This window comes from Canis lupus, chromosome 3, assembly GCF_048164855.1.
Source record: "Canis lupus baileyi chromosome 3, mCanLup2.hap1, whole genome shotgun sequence".
In the NCBI taxonomy this organism is placed as follows: Eukaryota; Metazoa; Chordata; class Mammalia; order Carnivora; family Canidae; genus Canis; species Canis lupus.
In genome coordinates, this window is record NC_132840.1 from 6232093 (window position 1) to 6249945 (window position 17853).

Sequence of the window (17853 nt, forward strand, 5' to 3'; positions counted from 1 at the left end):
GAGGCCCAGGCCATTGATTCAGAATACACATATTCTACATCCAGTATGTGCCAGGCCCTGGCAACCCTTCAGGGAGAGTAGCGGACGCTGGCAGGCTCCTGCTTTTGTGCAATTTATATTCTTTTTTTTTTTAAGATTTATTTATTTATTCATGATAGACACAGACTGAGAGAGAGAGGCAGGGACACGGGCAGAGGGAGAAGCAGGCTCCTCGCAGGGAGTCGATCCCGCATCCTGGGATCAGACCTGAACCAAAGGCAGGTGCCCACCCGCTGAGCCACCCAGGCGTCCCGCAATTTATATTCTTAAGATACATGTCAGCTAGTGTTCAGTGCCATGAAGGGAGAGTGATGGTGGCCACTCTAGACGGGGTGACCAGGGGAAATCCTGAGTTGGTGTTAGAGATGCTCAGCGTCCCGGGGTGGCCCTGCAAGGGGTTCCAGCGCACCCCCCACCCCCCGCGTGCACACCCCTCCGGAAACGCTCCGGGCGGGAAGCCCCGGAGTCCTCGGCGCCCGACAGGGCGAGGAGGGCGGTGCTAGGAGGAGCCGCCCGCGTGGCTCCCCGCCGGGCCCCGGAAGTGCCCAGGCGAGCCCCGGACGCCTGCAAGGAGACGGCGGCGAGCAGCGGCCCCCGTGAAGCGCATGCGTAGGAGCGCGAGCCGCGGGGACGTGCGCATGCGCGCGCGAGGGCGGGAAGCCTGGGGGCGCCTCGCGGCCGGGGCGGCGGTTGCTGTGGCGGCGCGAGGCCCGGCGGAGCGGGGCGCTGAGGCGGCGCCCGAGGGGGAGAAGCGCTGCTGCCGCGTCCGCAGGCGTGATGTCGACGCTGAAGCCGAAGCCGAAGCACCGCCCCTTCTGCTTCAGCGTGAAAGGCCACGTGAAGATGCTGCGGCTGGTGAGGCCGGGCCCCCGGGCGGGGCGTGCTGGGCGAGCGCGCAGGGCCGCGGGGGACGGCGCCAGGCGGACGGTTCGCGGTGCGCCCGGAGGCCGCTGCTGCCCGCGGGCTTCACGGACGCGCCGCACGGCCCAGGGAGCACCCTGCTGCGTGGACCGCACCGGGTCAGAGGGACCCGAGGGCTGCGGGGGAGGGAGAGCCCGGGGATTGCCCGGGGCTGCCCCGGCAGGCGGCAGGGAATCGCGGTGTCTGGATCTGCTGGTGAACCTGACGCGCCGTAAGAAAAGGAGAGGAGTCGACGCGGCCCCAAGTCTTGGGCCTAAGCAACGGGAAGGACGGAGCTCGCACCGCCTGAGCACCCGGGAAGCAGATGTAGGAAGGGGATCCGACGCATGGGATCGTCCTGTGGGCAAGGCGTGAGGAAACAGGAGCTGAACGACGGAAGAAGACCTCGGGGAGCCGCGGAGAAGCGCTTTTGCATTTTTTTTTTTTGAAGATTTTATTTATTTATTCATGAGACGGGGGGGAGGGGCACAGGCAGAGGGAGAAGCAGGCTCCCTGCACCGGGAGCCCGACGTGGGACTCGATCCCGGGTCTCCAGGATCGCGCCCTGGGCCAAAGGCAGGCGCTAAACCGCTGCGCCACCCGGGCCGCCCACGTACTTGCATTTTAGAAGTTGTCCCCTAATACCTTTGTCCTGGTAGCTCAGGGGAGATACTAAAGGGCTGTAGCTGTAGGGATGAAGAGGGGATGGGTTCCCAAGACGGTCAGCATTAAATCAACAGGACCTGAGGATTGATACGTTGTGGGGAGTGGTGAGGAGCACCGATAACAGAATTAATTCTAGGGTGGGTGACGGGATAGAGAGTGGTATGAACGATTAAGGGCAAGGAGCAAGCAAGATGAGCCCAGTTTTGGATGCGGTGAATTGGAGATTCCCGTAGGTATTCAGATAGAGATTGCAAATGACCATTTATGTGTGAGATGTTGAGGATTGACTTGGGACACGGACCCACGCTTGTCGACCGAGTCATGAACAGAAGCCAAAGGAACGCCAGCATCTTAAAAGGATGGGTGAAAGGAGAGAAGCCCACCAAGGGAGAATCGCTGCAGGGGTATAAGGACTAGGAAAAAGTGACGTGCAAAGAAAAATAGGAAAAAGACAGGCAATGGCAATTAGGCCATGGGGGTCCCATAGGAGAAGAACTAAAAAATGTTCATGAAGTTTAGTAATTCTGAAAAATCATTGAGCAAAAGTAGTTTTCAGAGTGGTGAAGAAACGTGTGAGATATCGGTGGGATATTTAAAAGAGAACTGGAGACAAAGGCTAAAAGTAATGATAAAAGAGCTGTAAATAATGGATAGGGGAAGAACCTAGTGTGACTGAAATCATAGGAACTTTTAAGAAAATAGATTAATCACCAACGTCAAATTCCATGGTGCAAAAAGTTGACAGAGGATGGGGGCCGAAAAAGTAACCCTAGATTTCATGATCCATGAACTCAAGACTATGGTTCAGTAGAGTAAATGAAGTGGTTTGAGGTGAAATGTTGCTAATAGTAATTATATTAATTATAAAGAACGGCTTTTTAAGTTACTGGTTATATTTGCCACATACTCAGACCAATTTAGAAGCTTAAAGGTAGCTATTTTTAGGCTAATAAAGTGATTGAAAGAATTATGAATAATGAGCCTGTATAGATTTAAGGTTTAAAAGTGAGTGTAGGGGGAAATCCTTGGGTGGCTCAGCGGTTCAGCGCCCACCTTTGGCCAGGGGCATGATCCTGGAGTCCCGGGATCAAGTCCCACCCGACCAGCTCCTGGCATGGGGCCTGCTTCTCCCTCTGCCTGTGTTTGCCTCTTTCTGTGTGTGTCTAAAGTGAATAAATAAAATATTTTTAAAAACTTAAAAATTAAAAAAATAATAAAAAATAAAAGTGAATGTAGGGCAGCCTGGGTGGCTCAGCAGTTTAGCGCCGCCTTCAGCCCAGGGCCTCATCCTGGAGACCTGGGATCGAGTACCACGTCAGGCTCCCTGCATGGAGCCTGCTTCTCCCTCTGCCTGGGTCTCTGCATATCTCTCTCTCTCTCTCTCTCTCTCTCTCTCATGAATAAATAAAATATTAAAAAAAAATAAAAGTGAATGTAGATGCTACCAGCTAACAGACCAATCATAAAAGTCTAGCCAGGGGAAACTCTTGACAAAACCATTTTCCAAAAATATAGAGATTTGGGGTAGAGCTGTAACATGACAGCTTCTACGAACATGAAATTGACAGACTCCCTGAGACCTATCAGCTTATTTTTCCTTTAGGTCACTTAACATTTCTGTGTTTTATATCATCTTCCTTTGGAAATGAGATTGAATTAGATTATCTTCAAGGCTTTTTTTAACTCAAAATATTCATCAATTCTGATTGCATTCTATTTAGGTTAGAGAAAATATGTAAAAAGTGAAGCATCAGTATTGTTGAGAGTTTTTTTTTTTCCTTTTCTCCCCCACAGGGTTCTTCAGAGAATTGTTTTTCTCTAACAATTTATTTTTAATTTTTCTCCAATATTTTTCATGGCAACATTCTATGTGTAAATTTGACAGTAGATTCCAGATTGCTAAGAGTTAAGGAGTGATGATGAGCAGATGGTAAGGAATTACACAGTCACCATACAGGTGTTTTTGCAAAGCATCATAGAAGTAGAAAACAGGAGTTTTCTTTGGGGACCAGGATGAATGGAAGGCATGTGTGTGTGTGTTTTAAGAGAAGAGAACTTGGATATGTTTGTATTATGATAAGGAAAGGAGCCAGTGAGGAGAGATTGGAAGGTCTGAGAGAGAGAAAAAAAAAAAAGATATGTAGTAGGAAAAGATGAAGGGAGAAAGTGATGGTATTAAGGGAAGTGATGGTATTAGTTGTACAAGTGGAATGACAGAGAGGGACGCCTAGTCCCCTAAAACACAAAAAAAGGCAATATCCATACATTTTAGTAATTTTTCTTTTAGGTGTGCATATATATGGCATAAACACATTTATTACTTTAGAAATGATCATTTTTACAGCTTAAACTTGCATTCAGTAATCATTGAATGAATCTTTTTTTTTTATCCTTATAGGCACTAAATGTGACATCCATGACCTTTTTTATCATTGCACAAGCCCCTGAACCATACATTGTCATCACTGGATTTGAAGTCACTATTACTTTCTTTTTCATACTTTTATATATTCTGAGGCTTGATCGAATAATGGACTGTTTATTTTGGCCTTTGCTTGTAAGTGCTCAGTTTTACTATTAAAATTAACTAGTTTTTTTCCCGTCATAGACATTTTTAAAGACTAGTCTTTAGTTTTTTAAGCCTTTATGGAATGTCTGATAGGCTTAAGAAGGAGGAAATCTACCCACTGCTACCATATTCTGTGTTGTTACTGGTGCAACCACAGAGCATAAATTCTCCTCTGAGCTCCCACCTACCAGTAGATGGGACTGACCCTTCTGTTAGAATTCACTTAAGTGTTTATCTATTAAAGAAATTTAAATTTAAGATTATGCTAAGAAAATTATAGAGCATTCTTAATCTTTATCTCCCTTTTAAGTACGTATTGAGATGGCTTCAAAATTGGGGAAAGAGATGGAGGCAGATACACAAGTATCCAAATCTTATATATCTCGGATCTCTAAATGGAAAACTAAAATAATCTGGGAAATGAAGTACAGGGTTATCTTACGTAAGAATGTCTGTAATCATTAATGCTAAATAATTAACTCATCTTATACTACCTTATTTAATAGCATATGAACTTACCTACTCATAGCATTGAGAATAACTGCCCAGTAGAGTGCCTACATGGTTCTGAAAACAGCCAAAATAGGCAAGTTGAAGATGCTAGTTAAGGTGAACATGTCCCTTTAGCCAGTACTATTATCCAGTTCTGGGATGAACTGAATGACCTTACCTCTCTCTCCTGTTTTAAGTTTTGTCCCCAGCATCCTGTCTCTGTATGTCTCCCTCCTAAGACCCCTTGCTACCACTCCCACCTTTGGCTGGACTGATAGCTGCAGTTAAGTCTTCCTCTGCTGCACTTGTCCCATCTTCCTGGATTCCAAAGTGCTGATATCCAAGCTAGTAACCCCTATTAAGAAGGGAGGACTTTAGAGCTATTCTCAAACCATAAGCATGCCTTCAAGTGGTACCTTCTAGAACCACCTTCAAAGGCCAATGATGAACATTTCAAGCTAATCACAAGCTGAAAAAGTCCCAAAAGGAGAAATCTGGGAAATAGGATCTTCATAGCAATTCTCTAAACTTCTACTTGATCACACTTTTAGAGCTGGACTTGACTGGAGGGAAGTCTAGGAAAAGAGATCACAATGCCCTCTTCAGCTGGCCCTCAGAGTATATAATGTCCTTTAGTAGCAGAAAGAGCTAGGCTAAATTATTCTAGGAATTTCTTCAAGGACATAAGCATGGCCCATATCCTCTTTACTCAACAAGTTGTATAGTTGCTCTTCACATTCTGCTTTCCAAGGTTAATAAATCTAATGCATTTTAGTATTTTTTCTCCAAACTATAATTCTCTAGAACTTATTATAGACCCTAGCAATAAACTTGGAGCCCTAAGCTTAACAAACTACACTGAGAGGGCGAGTGGCCTATGTGTAGACTGAAATTTAGTTTCCAGTTCTCTGAGGATCAAACTTTGCTGAGAAATGGTGCTATGTGGTCAAATATGGGATTATTCCCTTATGAAACCCAGATTCCTCTCTGTTCTTGATCTAGGAGAATCATTTATTCAGCAAGTGTTACATGTCTGCTAATCCCAGCTTCTGTAATGTGTTCTTTGATAAAATACAAATCTTTTTTTTAATTTATTTTTTAATTTTTTTTATTTATGATAGTCACACACACAGAGAGAGAGGCAGAGACACAGGCAGAGGGAGAAGCAGGCTCCACGCACCGGGAGCCCGACATGGGATTCGATCCCGGGTCTCCAGGATCGTGCCCTGGGCCAAAGGCAGGCGCCAAACCGCTGCGCCACCCAGGGATCCCATAAAATACAAATCTTATGACTGTGAAATTTTCAATGTAGCCAAGAAGCAAGACAGATGAGTAATTCAGTAATAGGTGCTGGGATAGATGCGTACCCAGAATCATATGGAGGCATCCAGCCAGGGAAGGGGACCAAATCATCATAGGCTTTCCTGAAAAAAACTATGCCTGAGTCGAGGGCTGAAGGATTAAAAGTAGTTAGTTAGCAGGTATGGGGATCAGAGGGCTTTCCTGGTAGAGGAAGCAGTATATGTGAGAGTCTAGGGGAAGGAAGAGCATGACACTCCAGGACCTGCCTGTAGTTCTGAATGGATGGGATATTGAGTTGTGGAAGAGAGGGGGCAAGAGTGGAGTCTTGAGAAGCAGTAGGAGGTCAAAGCATTGCAAGCCTTTATGTGCCCTGGGTTTTAACCAAAGGGCATTGTAAGCTTTTCAGGGGTTTTAAATGAGAGTCACATGAGCAGCTTACAATTTAGGAAATTGCCATGGTCAGTGTCAATAATGGCTTAAAGAGGAACAAAACTAGACGTAGGTCTCAGAGACCACTTAAAAATTTGGTTCTAGAGATCCAGGAGCACGGTTACCGGGCGGGCTGGGTCTATGGTCGCTCTGCGGGCTGCTCTGCCGGCTGGTGCTTTTTTTATCAGGGCAAGCTGTGTTCCATAGCAGGGAACTTTTGGCAGAGCTCCCATTATTTGCAGTGGATTTTGGATAAACAAGATCTGTTGAAGGAACGCCTGAAGGATTTAAAGTTTCTCTCAGAAGAAGAGTATTGGAAATTACAAATATTTTTTACAAATGTTATTCAAGCATTAGGTGAACATCTTAAAATTAAGACAACAAGTTCTTGAACAGTCTATTTCAAGAGATTCTATGCCAGGTATTCTCTGAAAAGTATAAATCTTGTATTTAAAAAAAAATCTTGTGTTAATGGCTCCTACTGTGTGTTTTTGGCATCCAAAGTAGAGGAATTTGGAGTAGTCTCAAATACAAGATTGATTTCTGCTGCTACTTCTGTATTAAAAACCAGATTTTCATATGCCTTTCCAAAGGAATTTCCTTATAGGATGAACCATATATTAGAATGTGAATTCTATCTTTTAGAACTAACGGATTGTTGCTTGATAGTGTATCATCCTTACAGACCTTTGCTCCAGTATGTGCAGGACGTGGGCCAAGAAGACATGTTGCTTCCCCTTGCTTGGAGGATAGTGAATGATACCTACAGAACGGATCTTTGCCTACTCTATCCTCCTTTCATGATAGCTTTAGCTTGTCTACATGTAGCTTGTGTTGTTCAGCAGAAAGATGCCAGACAGTGGTTTGCTGAGCTTTCTGTGGATATGAAGAAGATTTTAGAAATAATCAGGGTTACTTTAAAACTGTATGAGCAGTGGAAGAATTTTGATGAGCGAAAAGAGATGGCAACTATTCTTAGTAAGATGCCAAAGCCAAAACCTCCTCCAAACAGTGGAGAGCAGGGTCCAAATGGAAGTCAGAACTCTAGCTACAGCCAACCTTAAAACATTCTGAAGAATTCCATAGTGGACCAGTTGGAAATAAACCATTGGACAGATTTCAGTTATGTCTTCAATGGAACACAAATGAAAATGAATAGCTTGCTTCTGTCAAACATATTGGGAAGTGATTTTATTTTTGCAAAATAAGTTTTTCTTTACCTAATTTGATTCTAGTACATAATTCATTAAAATTGATTATAATTGATTATAAAAGCTTGGAAAGGTTCTAAGGGGACCTACAGACAGTCTTACATAGATATTTCAAAATTAATAGCTTTTGATTAGTATACTTTTTCTTAATTTGGATAATAGAAATTATAGCTTTTTATTAAGCCAAGAAACATAAAGCATAATTTGTTTAAAATTCTCTTTGGTCATTGAAGGACCAAAAAAGGACATAAAAAGTCAAATATATGACGGTTTTTTTTCCCTCCTTAAGTTAAACTTTAAAACTGTATTTTAGGAATCAAATCTTAACAAAATCCTGGAAGATTTTGGTAATGATGTTGATAATTTCAATAGGTACTTGATAATCAAGTACCTATTTACTTAAAAGTACTTTTTATTCAATAGTTTTAGTATCTTGCCATGGAAGATACTAGCCCAGCCTAGCAGAAAAGTGCAATATGTATAGCATACTTTGACATTTTAAAAGTTATTATTAATTCCATAACCATTTTGAAGTGTTGGGCAAACTTAAAAAAAAAATCCTACATGATGTTCTTTGCATTTGATTCACAATTAATCAGGCATTTTGAAAGCTAATTGGATAAAACATCATAATATGGTTGAAATTTGGTAACATTTTAATGTTAATTTTTACTCTGCTGTGAAAAGTTTTCTTTTTTTAAGTTTTTTATATTACATCACACCCTAGTTTATTTTTGTGTCTTAGTGTGGATTTACAAATTTACTACAGGTAAATTGAGCCAGGAACACAATCAGGTTTCAGGCCAGTTTGATACTGGCTGTTCTTAATTCTCATGAGTGTAGGACTTTGTTTTTGGTTGTTTTTTTTTTTAATTTTTATTTATTTATGATAGAGAGAGAGAGAGAGGCAGAGACATAGGCAGAGGGAGAAGCAGACTCCATGCACCGGGAGCCCAACGTGGGATTGGATCCCGGGTCTCCAGGATCGTGCCCTGGGCCAAAGGCAGGCGCCAAACCGCTGCGCCACCCAGGGATCCCGAGTGTAGGACTTTGAACTAAATGTTATGTCAGTGGGACTGTGCTATCTGTGGAACTTAAAATAATAATTTTCTTCAGATTTGAAGGAGAGTGATAAAATTTGGAGTCATAGGATATTGATGTACAATTTAAGGATTAAATTTTTTATAAATCAATTGTGAACAATGGATTATTAAATTAAATGTTGACTTCCTAGTATAAAACTTCAAGAATAAAAGTAAAGTTCTCCAGCTTAAAAAAAAAAAAATTGGTTCTAGGGATGCCTGGGTGGCTCAGTGGTTAAGCGTCTGCCTTCAGCTCAGGTCCTGATCCTGGAATCTAGGATTGAGTTCCACATCAGGCTCCTTGTGTGGAGCCTGTGTCTCCCTCTGCCTGTGTCTCCACCTCTCTCTCTCTCTCTCTCTCTCTCAAATAAATAAAATCTTTTAAAAAAAATTGTTGGTTCTGTAATCCAGGCATGAAAATTATAAAGGCCTGAACTACAGTGATAACAGTAGTTGTAGAGAAAGGGTTAACCGGGTAGAATTGATAGGACTACGTACATAAGAATTAAGAATATCTGCCATTTAAGTATCTTGAGATGATAATGATATAGGAACTACAGAAAGAAGAATAGGTTTAAGGAAGGGCCAGGGAGAGGAATGCAATGAGTTCAGTTTGAGAAATACTAGGTTTTAGTTGCTTATGGAATATTCAGATGGAAATACTCAAAACAGGTCTGAAGTTTGGGAGATAGGAGTTAAAGCTGCAACTTTGGAAGTCAACACCTTGTGATGGTAGATGAGCTCTGGGACTGGCCTAAATGGGAAAGAAAGAATGGAAAGCAAGCTGAAGGTAAAACTGGGAAACGCCCACATATTGGGTGAAAAGGAGGAGGAGCCAGAGAAAAGCAGGAAAGAATGCAAGGGAGACCCATGTCATAGAAGGCAAGCGAGGAAAACATTTCAAAAAGGAGTGGTGAACACTGGCACATGTAAAGAGAGCAAAATAAGTCCTGGAAGAAATAAATATTCACAGACTGTATTCCTGGAGGTCCCTTGACCAAAATGGTGTCCCTCAAGTGGACAGGTGACCAGAAAGCTGAAAGTATGGTTAGACTGAGCAGAGGAAGAGAAACAACCGTAACTAGAGGGGTGCTGCATTGAGGAAAGCTAGCCAGGGACAAAGAAGGTTAATGAACAGAATAAGGTCCCTGCAGAGTGGTACACTCCCTAGAACCCACTTTTACCCATAAGCCATTCATATACACTTTCCTGAATTACTCACAGGAGGCAGGGCTGTCTGTCTGAAGTAAATGTGTGGCTTGCCTTGAGGCCAGCAAAATATCCAACACAGAGGAACATTAACCAATGACAGTCTGAATATTTCTTGCAAATGAGAACTTTTTCTTCCTACATGCATCTAATCTTGCCTGGTCCCCATGGAACTCTTCCTATTTTTTTTTTTTTTGTTTGTTTTGAGAAAATGTGAATGAGGCAGAGGGATAGAATTTCAAGCAGATTCTGTGCTGAGCGTGGAGCCCAACATGGGGCTCTATCTCATGACCCTGAGATCATGACCTGAACTGAAATCAAGAGGTGAATGCTCAACCTACTGAGCCACCTATGCACCCCCATTTTCTTTTTAATAACCACATTTCTAAATTACCAGTTTAAGGTCTGATATTTGTATATTAACAATACATTCCTGCCTACAGTTCCCTGTAAACAGATATAAACCATTCCAGAATAAAGACAGTTTACCTTTCCCACACTATACATCCATTCAAAATGCTAGCTTAAAGCCATTGTTCAGAGGGCAAAAGCTTTGTTTCTAGAAATCACTAAAGAAATGAACTACATGATCAGAAATAATAGCATAAACAGCCAGCCATTGCATGCAGATGTATGAAAGTTTTTTCCTGAAAATTACTACTTTCTGCCAAGTGGGTGCAGCTTTTTTATGAATTACATTAACTGCATTTTAGTAACATTATAGAGTTGTCTGATTTACAGTGTAAACAACTCCACATTTTCTCTTAGCATTCTGTACCATTCTATTATAAACCTTCCACACAATACATCATCCAGTCCCAACCAGATGAGTTCTCCTTCCAACTGCATTTAAATAAAAAGGAAAGTCTAAGTAGTTAAATGATTGGTATATCATAGGTCAAGAAAAACACTAGGCATTGCTGTAGACCAAATGCAATATAGGCATCATTTTACTGTGGCACTTGGATTTCCTAAAATAATTTTTAAAACCACTAAATTTAATAAAATGAAAATTTCAAAATCTCTAGGCAGCTGATTTATTTTTTGGTGATCTTCATGTAAAGCTGACCTTGCTATTCTGTGTTTTAGGATATTATCAACTCAGCGATAGCAGCAATATTCATGATAATCATATCTGTGTTGTCACTGTTACCAGAAACCACAACATTTATAGTCCTTGGAGGGGTAAGTATAGGTTTTTCTGATTTCTTGCTTTAGGTTTAATTAGTATTCAAATTTCCTTGAAAAATAGATACAAGAACAGAAATCTACACTGTATTCATCCTTGGGGCTCTTAGGCCAGTATATAGTCCCTAGTGGCTTAATATTTTTTGTGTGAGTACATGATTAACATGGAAGAATATCATTTCACCCTAAAACTGAAGTTAACCAAGCTGTAGTTCCTATATATTCTGCATCAATATTCAGGGCTAGACTAGACTGATCTGTTACATTTAGCTCTGAGAAACCTGATGTCAAGCAGAAGACCATGGATGAGTCTCATAGCTCTCCCTTTTAAAGAAAAGGCTATATACCACTTGTTAAGGTGAGACAGATTGCTCTGAACTCAGTTTTGTTTTGTTTTGGTTTTGTCCAGATCTTTCTTCAGATGGAATATAAGATGTCTCATGACATGGCGGTAGGAAGCTTTATAACTAAAGAATTTATTTTGAACTTTACTTGAAGAGAAGCAAGCCAGTTTAATCAGACTTTATCCAGGAAGGCAAGCCAAAATAAATAAGAATCAAATAATTGAGTTTTAGTTCCATCTGATACTCTTCTGAAATTTCTTTTTTTTTTCTCTTCTGAGATTTCTTTTTTTTTTCTTCTGAGATTTCTTATAGGAGGTTCAAAATCATTTGGCTTTTATAGATTCTGATCTAGAGATGTGAATCAGAAAGTTCTTAAATAAATCTCCCTCCTACTTCCTTGTCTTTCCATAGTATGGGCCACTTAGGAGAACTAACCATTCTCAGATAGCCATGTATGTCACAGTCCATGGTTTTTCATCTCCTTATTAAGCCCCAAGCAACTTCATAAGGGATAAGAATTATTCTAGAAATGAAATAGTGCTATAATAGCAATTTCTTTTTCAATATTGCTCTGGCTATTTGGGGTCTTTTCCGATTCCACACAAATCATAAGATTATTTGTTCCAACTCTCTGAAGAAAGTCCATGGTATTTTGATAGGGATTGCACTAAATGTGTAAATTGTCCTGGGTAGCATTGACATTTTCACATATTAATTCTTCTAATCCATGAGCATGGAATATTTTTCCATCTCTTTGCATCTTCCTCAATTTCTTTCAGAAGTGTTCTGTAGTTTTTAGGGTATAGATCCTTTACCTCTTTGGTTAGGTTTATTCCTAGGTATCTTATGCTTTGGGGTACAATTGTAAATGGGATTGACTCCTTAATTTCTCTTTCTTCAGTTTCGTTGTTAGCGTACAGAACTGCCACTGATTTCTGGGCATTGATTTTGTATCCTGCCACACTGCCGATATGAGTTCTAGCAATCTTGGGGTGGAGTCTTTTGGGTTTTCTATGTACAGTATCATGTCATCTGCAAAGAGGGAGAGTTTGACTTCTTCTTTTCCAATTTGAATGCCTTTTATTTCTTTTTGTTGCCTGATTGCTGAGGCTAGGACTTCTAGTACTATGTTGAATATCAGTGGTGAGAGTGGACATCCCTGTCGTGTTCCTGATCTTAGGGGAAAGGCTCCCAGTGTTTCCCCATTGAGAATGATATTTGCTGTGGGCTTTTCATAGATGGCTTTTAAGATGTTGAGGAATGTTCCCTCTAGCCCTACACTATGAAGAGTTTTGATCAGGAATGGATGCTGTATTTTGTCAAATGCTTTCTCTGCATCTATTGAGAGGATCATATGGTTCTTGTTTTTTCTCTTGTTGATAATGATCTATCATGTTGATTGCTTTACGAGTGTTGAACCAGCCTTGCATCCCAGGCATAAATCCCACTTGGTCATGGTGAATAATCTTCTTAAAGTACTGTTGGATCCTATTGGCTAGTATCTTGTAGAGAATTTTTGCATCTGTGTTCATCAGGGATATTGGTCTATAATTCTCCTTTTTGGTGGGGTCTTTGTCTGGTTTTGGAATTAAGGTGATGCTGGCCTCATAGAACGAGTTTGGAAGTATTCTATCCCTTTCTACCTTTTGGAACAGCTTTAGTAGAATAGGTATTGTTTCTTCTTTAAATGTTTGATAGAATTCCCCTGGGAAGCCATCTGGCCCTGGACTTCTGTGTCTTGGGAGGTTTTTGATGGCTGCTTCAATTTCCTCCCTGGTTATTGGCCTGTTCAGGTTTTCTGTTTCTTCCTGTTCCAGTTTTGTAGTTTGTGGTTTTCCAGAAATGCATCCATTTTTTCTAGATTGCCTAATTTATTGGTGGATAGCTGCTCATAATATGTTTTTTAAATTGCTTGTATTTCCTTGGTATTGGTTGTGATCTCTCCTTTTTCATTTGTGATTTTATTAACTAGAGTCTTTTCTCTTTTCTTTATAATAAGGTTGGCTAATGGTTTATCTATCTTATTAATTCTCTCAAAGAACCAACTCCTGGTTTTGTTGATCTGTTCCACAGTTCTTCTGGTCTCTATTTCATTGAGTTCTGCTCGAATCTTTATTAACTCTCTTCTTCTGCTGGGTGTAGGTTTTATTTGCTGTTCTTTCTCCAGTTCCTTTAGGTGCAAGGTTAGCTTGTGTACTTCAGTTTTTTCCAATTTTTTGAGGGGTGCTTGTATTGCGATGTATTTCCCTCTCAGTACTGCTTTTGCTGTATCCCAAAGATTTTGAATGGTTGTATCTTCATTCTCATTAGTTTCCATGAATATTTTTTTAAAGATTTTATTTATTTATGAGAGAGACAGAGAGAGAGAGAGGCACAGGGAGAAGCAGGCTCCATGCAGGGAGCCCGATGCCGGACTTGATCCCAGGACTCCAGGATCACGCCCTGGGCCGAAGGCAGGTGCTAAACCGCTGAGCCACCTAGGGATCTCCCTCCATGAATCTTTTTAATTCTTCTCTAATTTACTGGTTGACCCTTTCATCTTTTATCAGGATGATCTTTAACCTCCACGTGTTTGAATTTCTTCCAAATTTCTTCTTGTGATTGAGTTCAAGTTTCAAAGCATTATGGTCTGAAAATATGCAGGGGTTAAGACCTGATTTGTGACCCAGTATGTGGTCTATTCTAGAGAAAGTTCCATGTGCACTTGAGAAGAATGTGTATTCAGTTGAGTTTGGATATAAAGTTCTGTAAATATCTGTGAAATCCATCTGGTTCAGTGTATCATTTAAAGGTCTTGTTTCTTTGGAGATGTTATGCTTAGAAAATCTGTCATTTGCAGAAAGCACTGTATTGAAGTCTCCCAGTATTAGTGTATTATTATCTAAGTATGTCTTTACTTTGGTTATTAATTGATTGATATACTTGGCAGCTCCCACATTAGGGGCATAAATATTCATGATTGTTAGGTCCTCTTGTTGGATAGATCCTTTAAGTATGATATAGTGTCCCTCTTCATCTGTTACTACAGTCTTTGGAATAAACTTTAATTTATCTGATATGAGGATTGCTACCCCTGCTTTCTTTTCAGGACCATTTGAATGGTAAATGGTTCTCCAGCCTTTCATTTTCAGGCTGGAGGTGTCCTTAGGTCTAAAATGAGTCTCTTGTAGACAGCAAATAGATGGGTCTTGTTTTTTTATCCAGTCTGAAACCCTGAGTCTTTTGATGGGATAATTAAGCCCATTCACGTTCAGAGTTACTATTGAAAGATGTGAATTTAGTGTCATCATAATACCTATTCAGTCCCTGTTTTTGTGGATGATTTCTTTGGGCCTCCTCTTTCTTTTACGGGGTCTCCCTTAATATTTCTTGCAGAGATGGTTTGGTGGTCACATATTCTTTCAGTTTCTGCCTATATTGGAAGCTCTTTATCTCTTCTTCTATTCTGAATGTGAGCCTTGCTGGATAGAGTATTCTTGGCTGCATATTCTTCTCATTTAGGACCCTGAATATATCCTACCAGCCCTTTCTGGCCTGCCAGGTCTCTGTGGAGAGGTCTGCTGTTAATCTAACATTTCTCCCCATATAAGTTAGGGATCTCTTGTCTCTTATTGCTTTAAGGATTTTCTCTTTGTCTTTGGAATTTGCAAGTTTCACTATTAAATGTTGAGGTATTGAATGCTTTTTATTGATTGGGGGGGGGGGGAACTCTCTCTATGTCCTGGATCTGAATGCCTGTTTCTCTCTCCAAGTTAGGGAAGTTCTCAGCTATGATTTGTTCAAATATGCTTTCTGGTCCTCTGTCCCTAACACCAATTAAACGTAGATTTTTTTCCTTCTGAGGCTGTCATTTATTTCCTTTAACCTTTCCTTGTGGTCTTTTAATTCTTTTTCTCTTTTTTCCTCAGCTTCCTTCCTTGCCATCAACTTGTCTTCTATGTCACTCACTCTTTCTTCTACCTCATTAACCCTCATCGTTAGGACCTCCAGTTTGGATTGCATCTCATTTAATTGATTTTTAATTTCGGCCTGATTAGATCTAAATTCTGCAGTCATGAAGTCTCTTGAATCCATTATGCTTTTTTCCAGAGCCACCAGTAGCTTTATTATTGTACTTCTGAATTGGCTTTCTGACATTGAATTTTAATTCAAATTCTGTAACTCTGTGGCAGAGAGTACCATTTCTGATTCTTTCTTTTGTGGTGAGTTCTTCTTTCTAGTCATTTTGCTCAGTGAAGAGTGGCTAAAAACGAGTTGTACTTATTAGAAGCGCAAACTCTTCTCTCTGTAGCATTCCAGCTGTTCTCTCTTTAACTCTCAGGTCGAATTTGTAGGTTTTCAGGATGATTTGAAAGTTATCTAGGTAAGTTGGTGGGGACAGGTGATTTGGGGGACCCTACTCTTCCGCCATCTTGCCCCGCCCCTTAAATATTTTTTTTAAACTTACGAATAAAAAAAAAGATAATCTTATCCCTCTACTATGGAGAAAGAGGAACAAGGCATAGGACTTACAATTGACCCTTGAACATCAATCCCCCCACACACACTTGAAACTTTTTAAACTCTGACTTCCCAAAAACTTAGCTACTAATAGCCTACTGCTGACAAGAAGCACTGAAAATATAAAGTTAACACATATTTTCTATATTATATATATATTAAACCCTGTATCTTACAATAAAGTAAGCTAGAGAAAAGAAAATGTTATTAAGAAAATCATAAGAGAAAATACATTTACAGTACTGTACTATAATTATTGGAAAAAAAATCATATGTAAGAGGACCTATGCAGTTCAAACCCATGTTGTTCAAAGGTCAACTGTACTTTTACTCATTTGCTTATTCATTCACTGATTCATGGTTTAAAAATATGCACTTTAGTAGATGCTGACAAAATATAGAGTTGTGCTGTCCAGTGCAGTATCCACTAGCCACATATGACTACTGAGCCCTGGGAATGTGGCTGGTCTGATTGAGATGATCTATACATTTAAAATACACACTGGATTTCAATTACTTACCAAAAACTGTATAACATTTCATAATAATTTATTATATTGATGACATATTAAAATTATATTTTGGATATACTGGGCTAAACAAAATATGTTATTAAAATTAATTTCACTTGTTTTTTGTTCTTTTTAATGTGCTATTAGAAAATTTTAAATTATGTGGCTTACATTGGTGACTCACATTATATTTCTTTTGACAGCATGGACTAGAACATGAGCCCACCTTATCCTCAAATTGCTTAGAGCCTAATACAGAGAACAGAAATGCAAACAACTGTATATAAGCCATTGATAGAGTACTGTAGGCCACAAAAAAGAGAAAGCAGCTACCTTGCTCTGTCAGTAGAAATGCAACTTCCTAGGAATAAAGGGGAGACAAGGGAGATGTTTCCAGGTAGAAGAACCAGCAACATGCAGAGTACCAGAGTTATGGATGGATAGGTAGGAGGTACTTTTTGTGGTCAGAACCTAGGAAGCTGAGTTTGAGATTCAGGATGGAAAATGGAATGGAATCTAGAGCCAAGAGGCCAGACTTCCTGGCCATTGGATGGAACTGACCAAATAGCATGCAAGGTATATTCTTCTTTTCTAGCCCAGGTGCCAGCTCTCAGATAGCCATCAGAATACCTAAAGACCAGGTTCTAGTTTATTCCCTTTACCTTTTTTTTTCTCCTGAGGCCTCCTTAGAATCCCACCCTTAAGTGGATGTAGCCTAGCCTTTAAGAGTTCACTTTGGATCATCTTATCATTCCAGTTCTCTAAAGTGTTTATCACAGCTACAGTTGCAATGATTTAATCTTGAGCTGGTGTTAACTTTGGCCCTTTCTTCAGTAGAGTTTGTAATAAGAAAGGCAGTTGAACATTGAGGGCAGGTCAAGAGATCCAGACAAGTATTAATTTCAGAGCCCACACCACTTCAATATTATTTCTGCTTACCTAAGTTATCTTTTCCCTTTCTCTAGGCAGCTAGGGAACTTGAGAATGAGAATAAAAGGATCCTTGAAGTTTCCTCCCAGTTTAGCATTAGGTGGAAGTGGATGGAGCAATCTCAGTATCCTAGCAGGAGAGGAAGCCAAATAAAACCTGTGTGAATGATGGAGGTCCAGACCGCCGGGACAGCAGTGACAAAGTGTGTTTGTTTCCAGGTGTTTGGACTCCTAGTAGCAGTGTGCTGTATTGCCGATGGGGTCCTTATGTACCGGAAGCTTCTATTTAATCCAAGTGGTCCTTATCAGAAACGTACGATTCATGACAAAATATAAAGGTTTTGTCATTTTATATTACTTTTTAGTTGATCCTAAGTATTAAATATATTTTTTTATTCTTCCACCTATTTCCTGTGGTTGTTCTTTTAATCTCAATATGGGAACTGGAAGAAGAGATGTGGGAAATCTGCCCAGCGCTCAC

General features: G+C 40.5%; 1 protein-coding gene and 1 pseudogene across 3 annotated transcripts; both read left to right on the plus strand.

Moving 5' to 3' along the window:
- Window positions 1-719: 719 nt before the first annotated feature.
- On the plus strand, window positions 720-17779 carry LOC140626409 (chemokine-like factor). 3 transcript variants are annotated; one of them, XM_072814178.1, is made up of 4 exons: window positions 720-894; window positions 4004-4162; window positions 10989-11084; window positions 17409-17585. In XM_072814178.1, the coding sequence occupies exons 1-4, from the start codon at window positions 817-819 to the stop codon at window positions 17535-17537; spliced, it is 462 nt and encodes a 153-aa protein (XP_072670279.1). In that variant the 5' UTR covers window positions 720-816; the 3' UTR covers window positions 17538-17585. The 3 variants fall into 3 exon arrangements, with proteins under 3 accessions (XP_072670279.1, XP_072670288.1, XP_072670295.1); XM_072814187.1 differs by lacking the exon at window positions 17409-17585 and adding an exon at window positions 17592-17779 and having other exon boundaries at window positions 727-894; XM_072814194.1 differs by lacking the exons at window positions 4004-4162; window positions 17409-17585 and adding an exon at window positions 17592-17779 and having other exon boundaries at window positions 729-894.
- LOC140626403 (cyclin-C pseudogene) lies at window positions 4189-8801 on the plus strand (annotated as a pseudogene).
- Window positions 17780-17853: the final 74 nt, after the last annotated feature.

Bases quoted from the DNA above. Each gene is read 5' to 3' on its own strand.
- LOC140626409 (XM_072814178.1), top strand. From the start codon at position 817: ATGTCGACGCTGAAGCCGAAGCCGAAGCACCGCCCCTTCTGCTTCAGC. The intron at 4,163-10,988 runs GTAAGTGCTCAG...TCTGTGTTTTAG, and splicing joins GTTTATTTTGGCCTTTGCTT to GATATTATCAACTCAGCGAT. The intron at 11,085-17,408 runs GTAAGTATAGGT...CCCTTTCTCTAG, and splicing joins CATTTATAGTCCTTGGAGGG to GCAGCTAGGGAACTTGAGAA.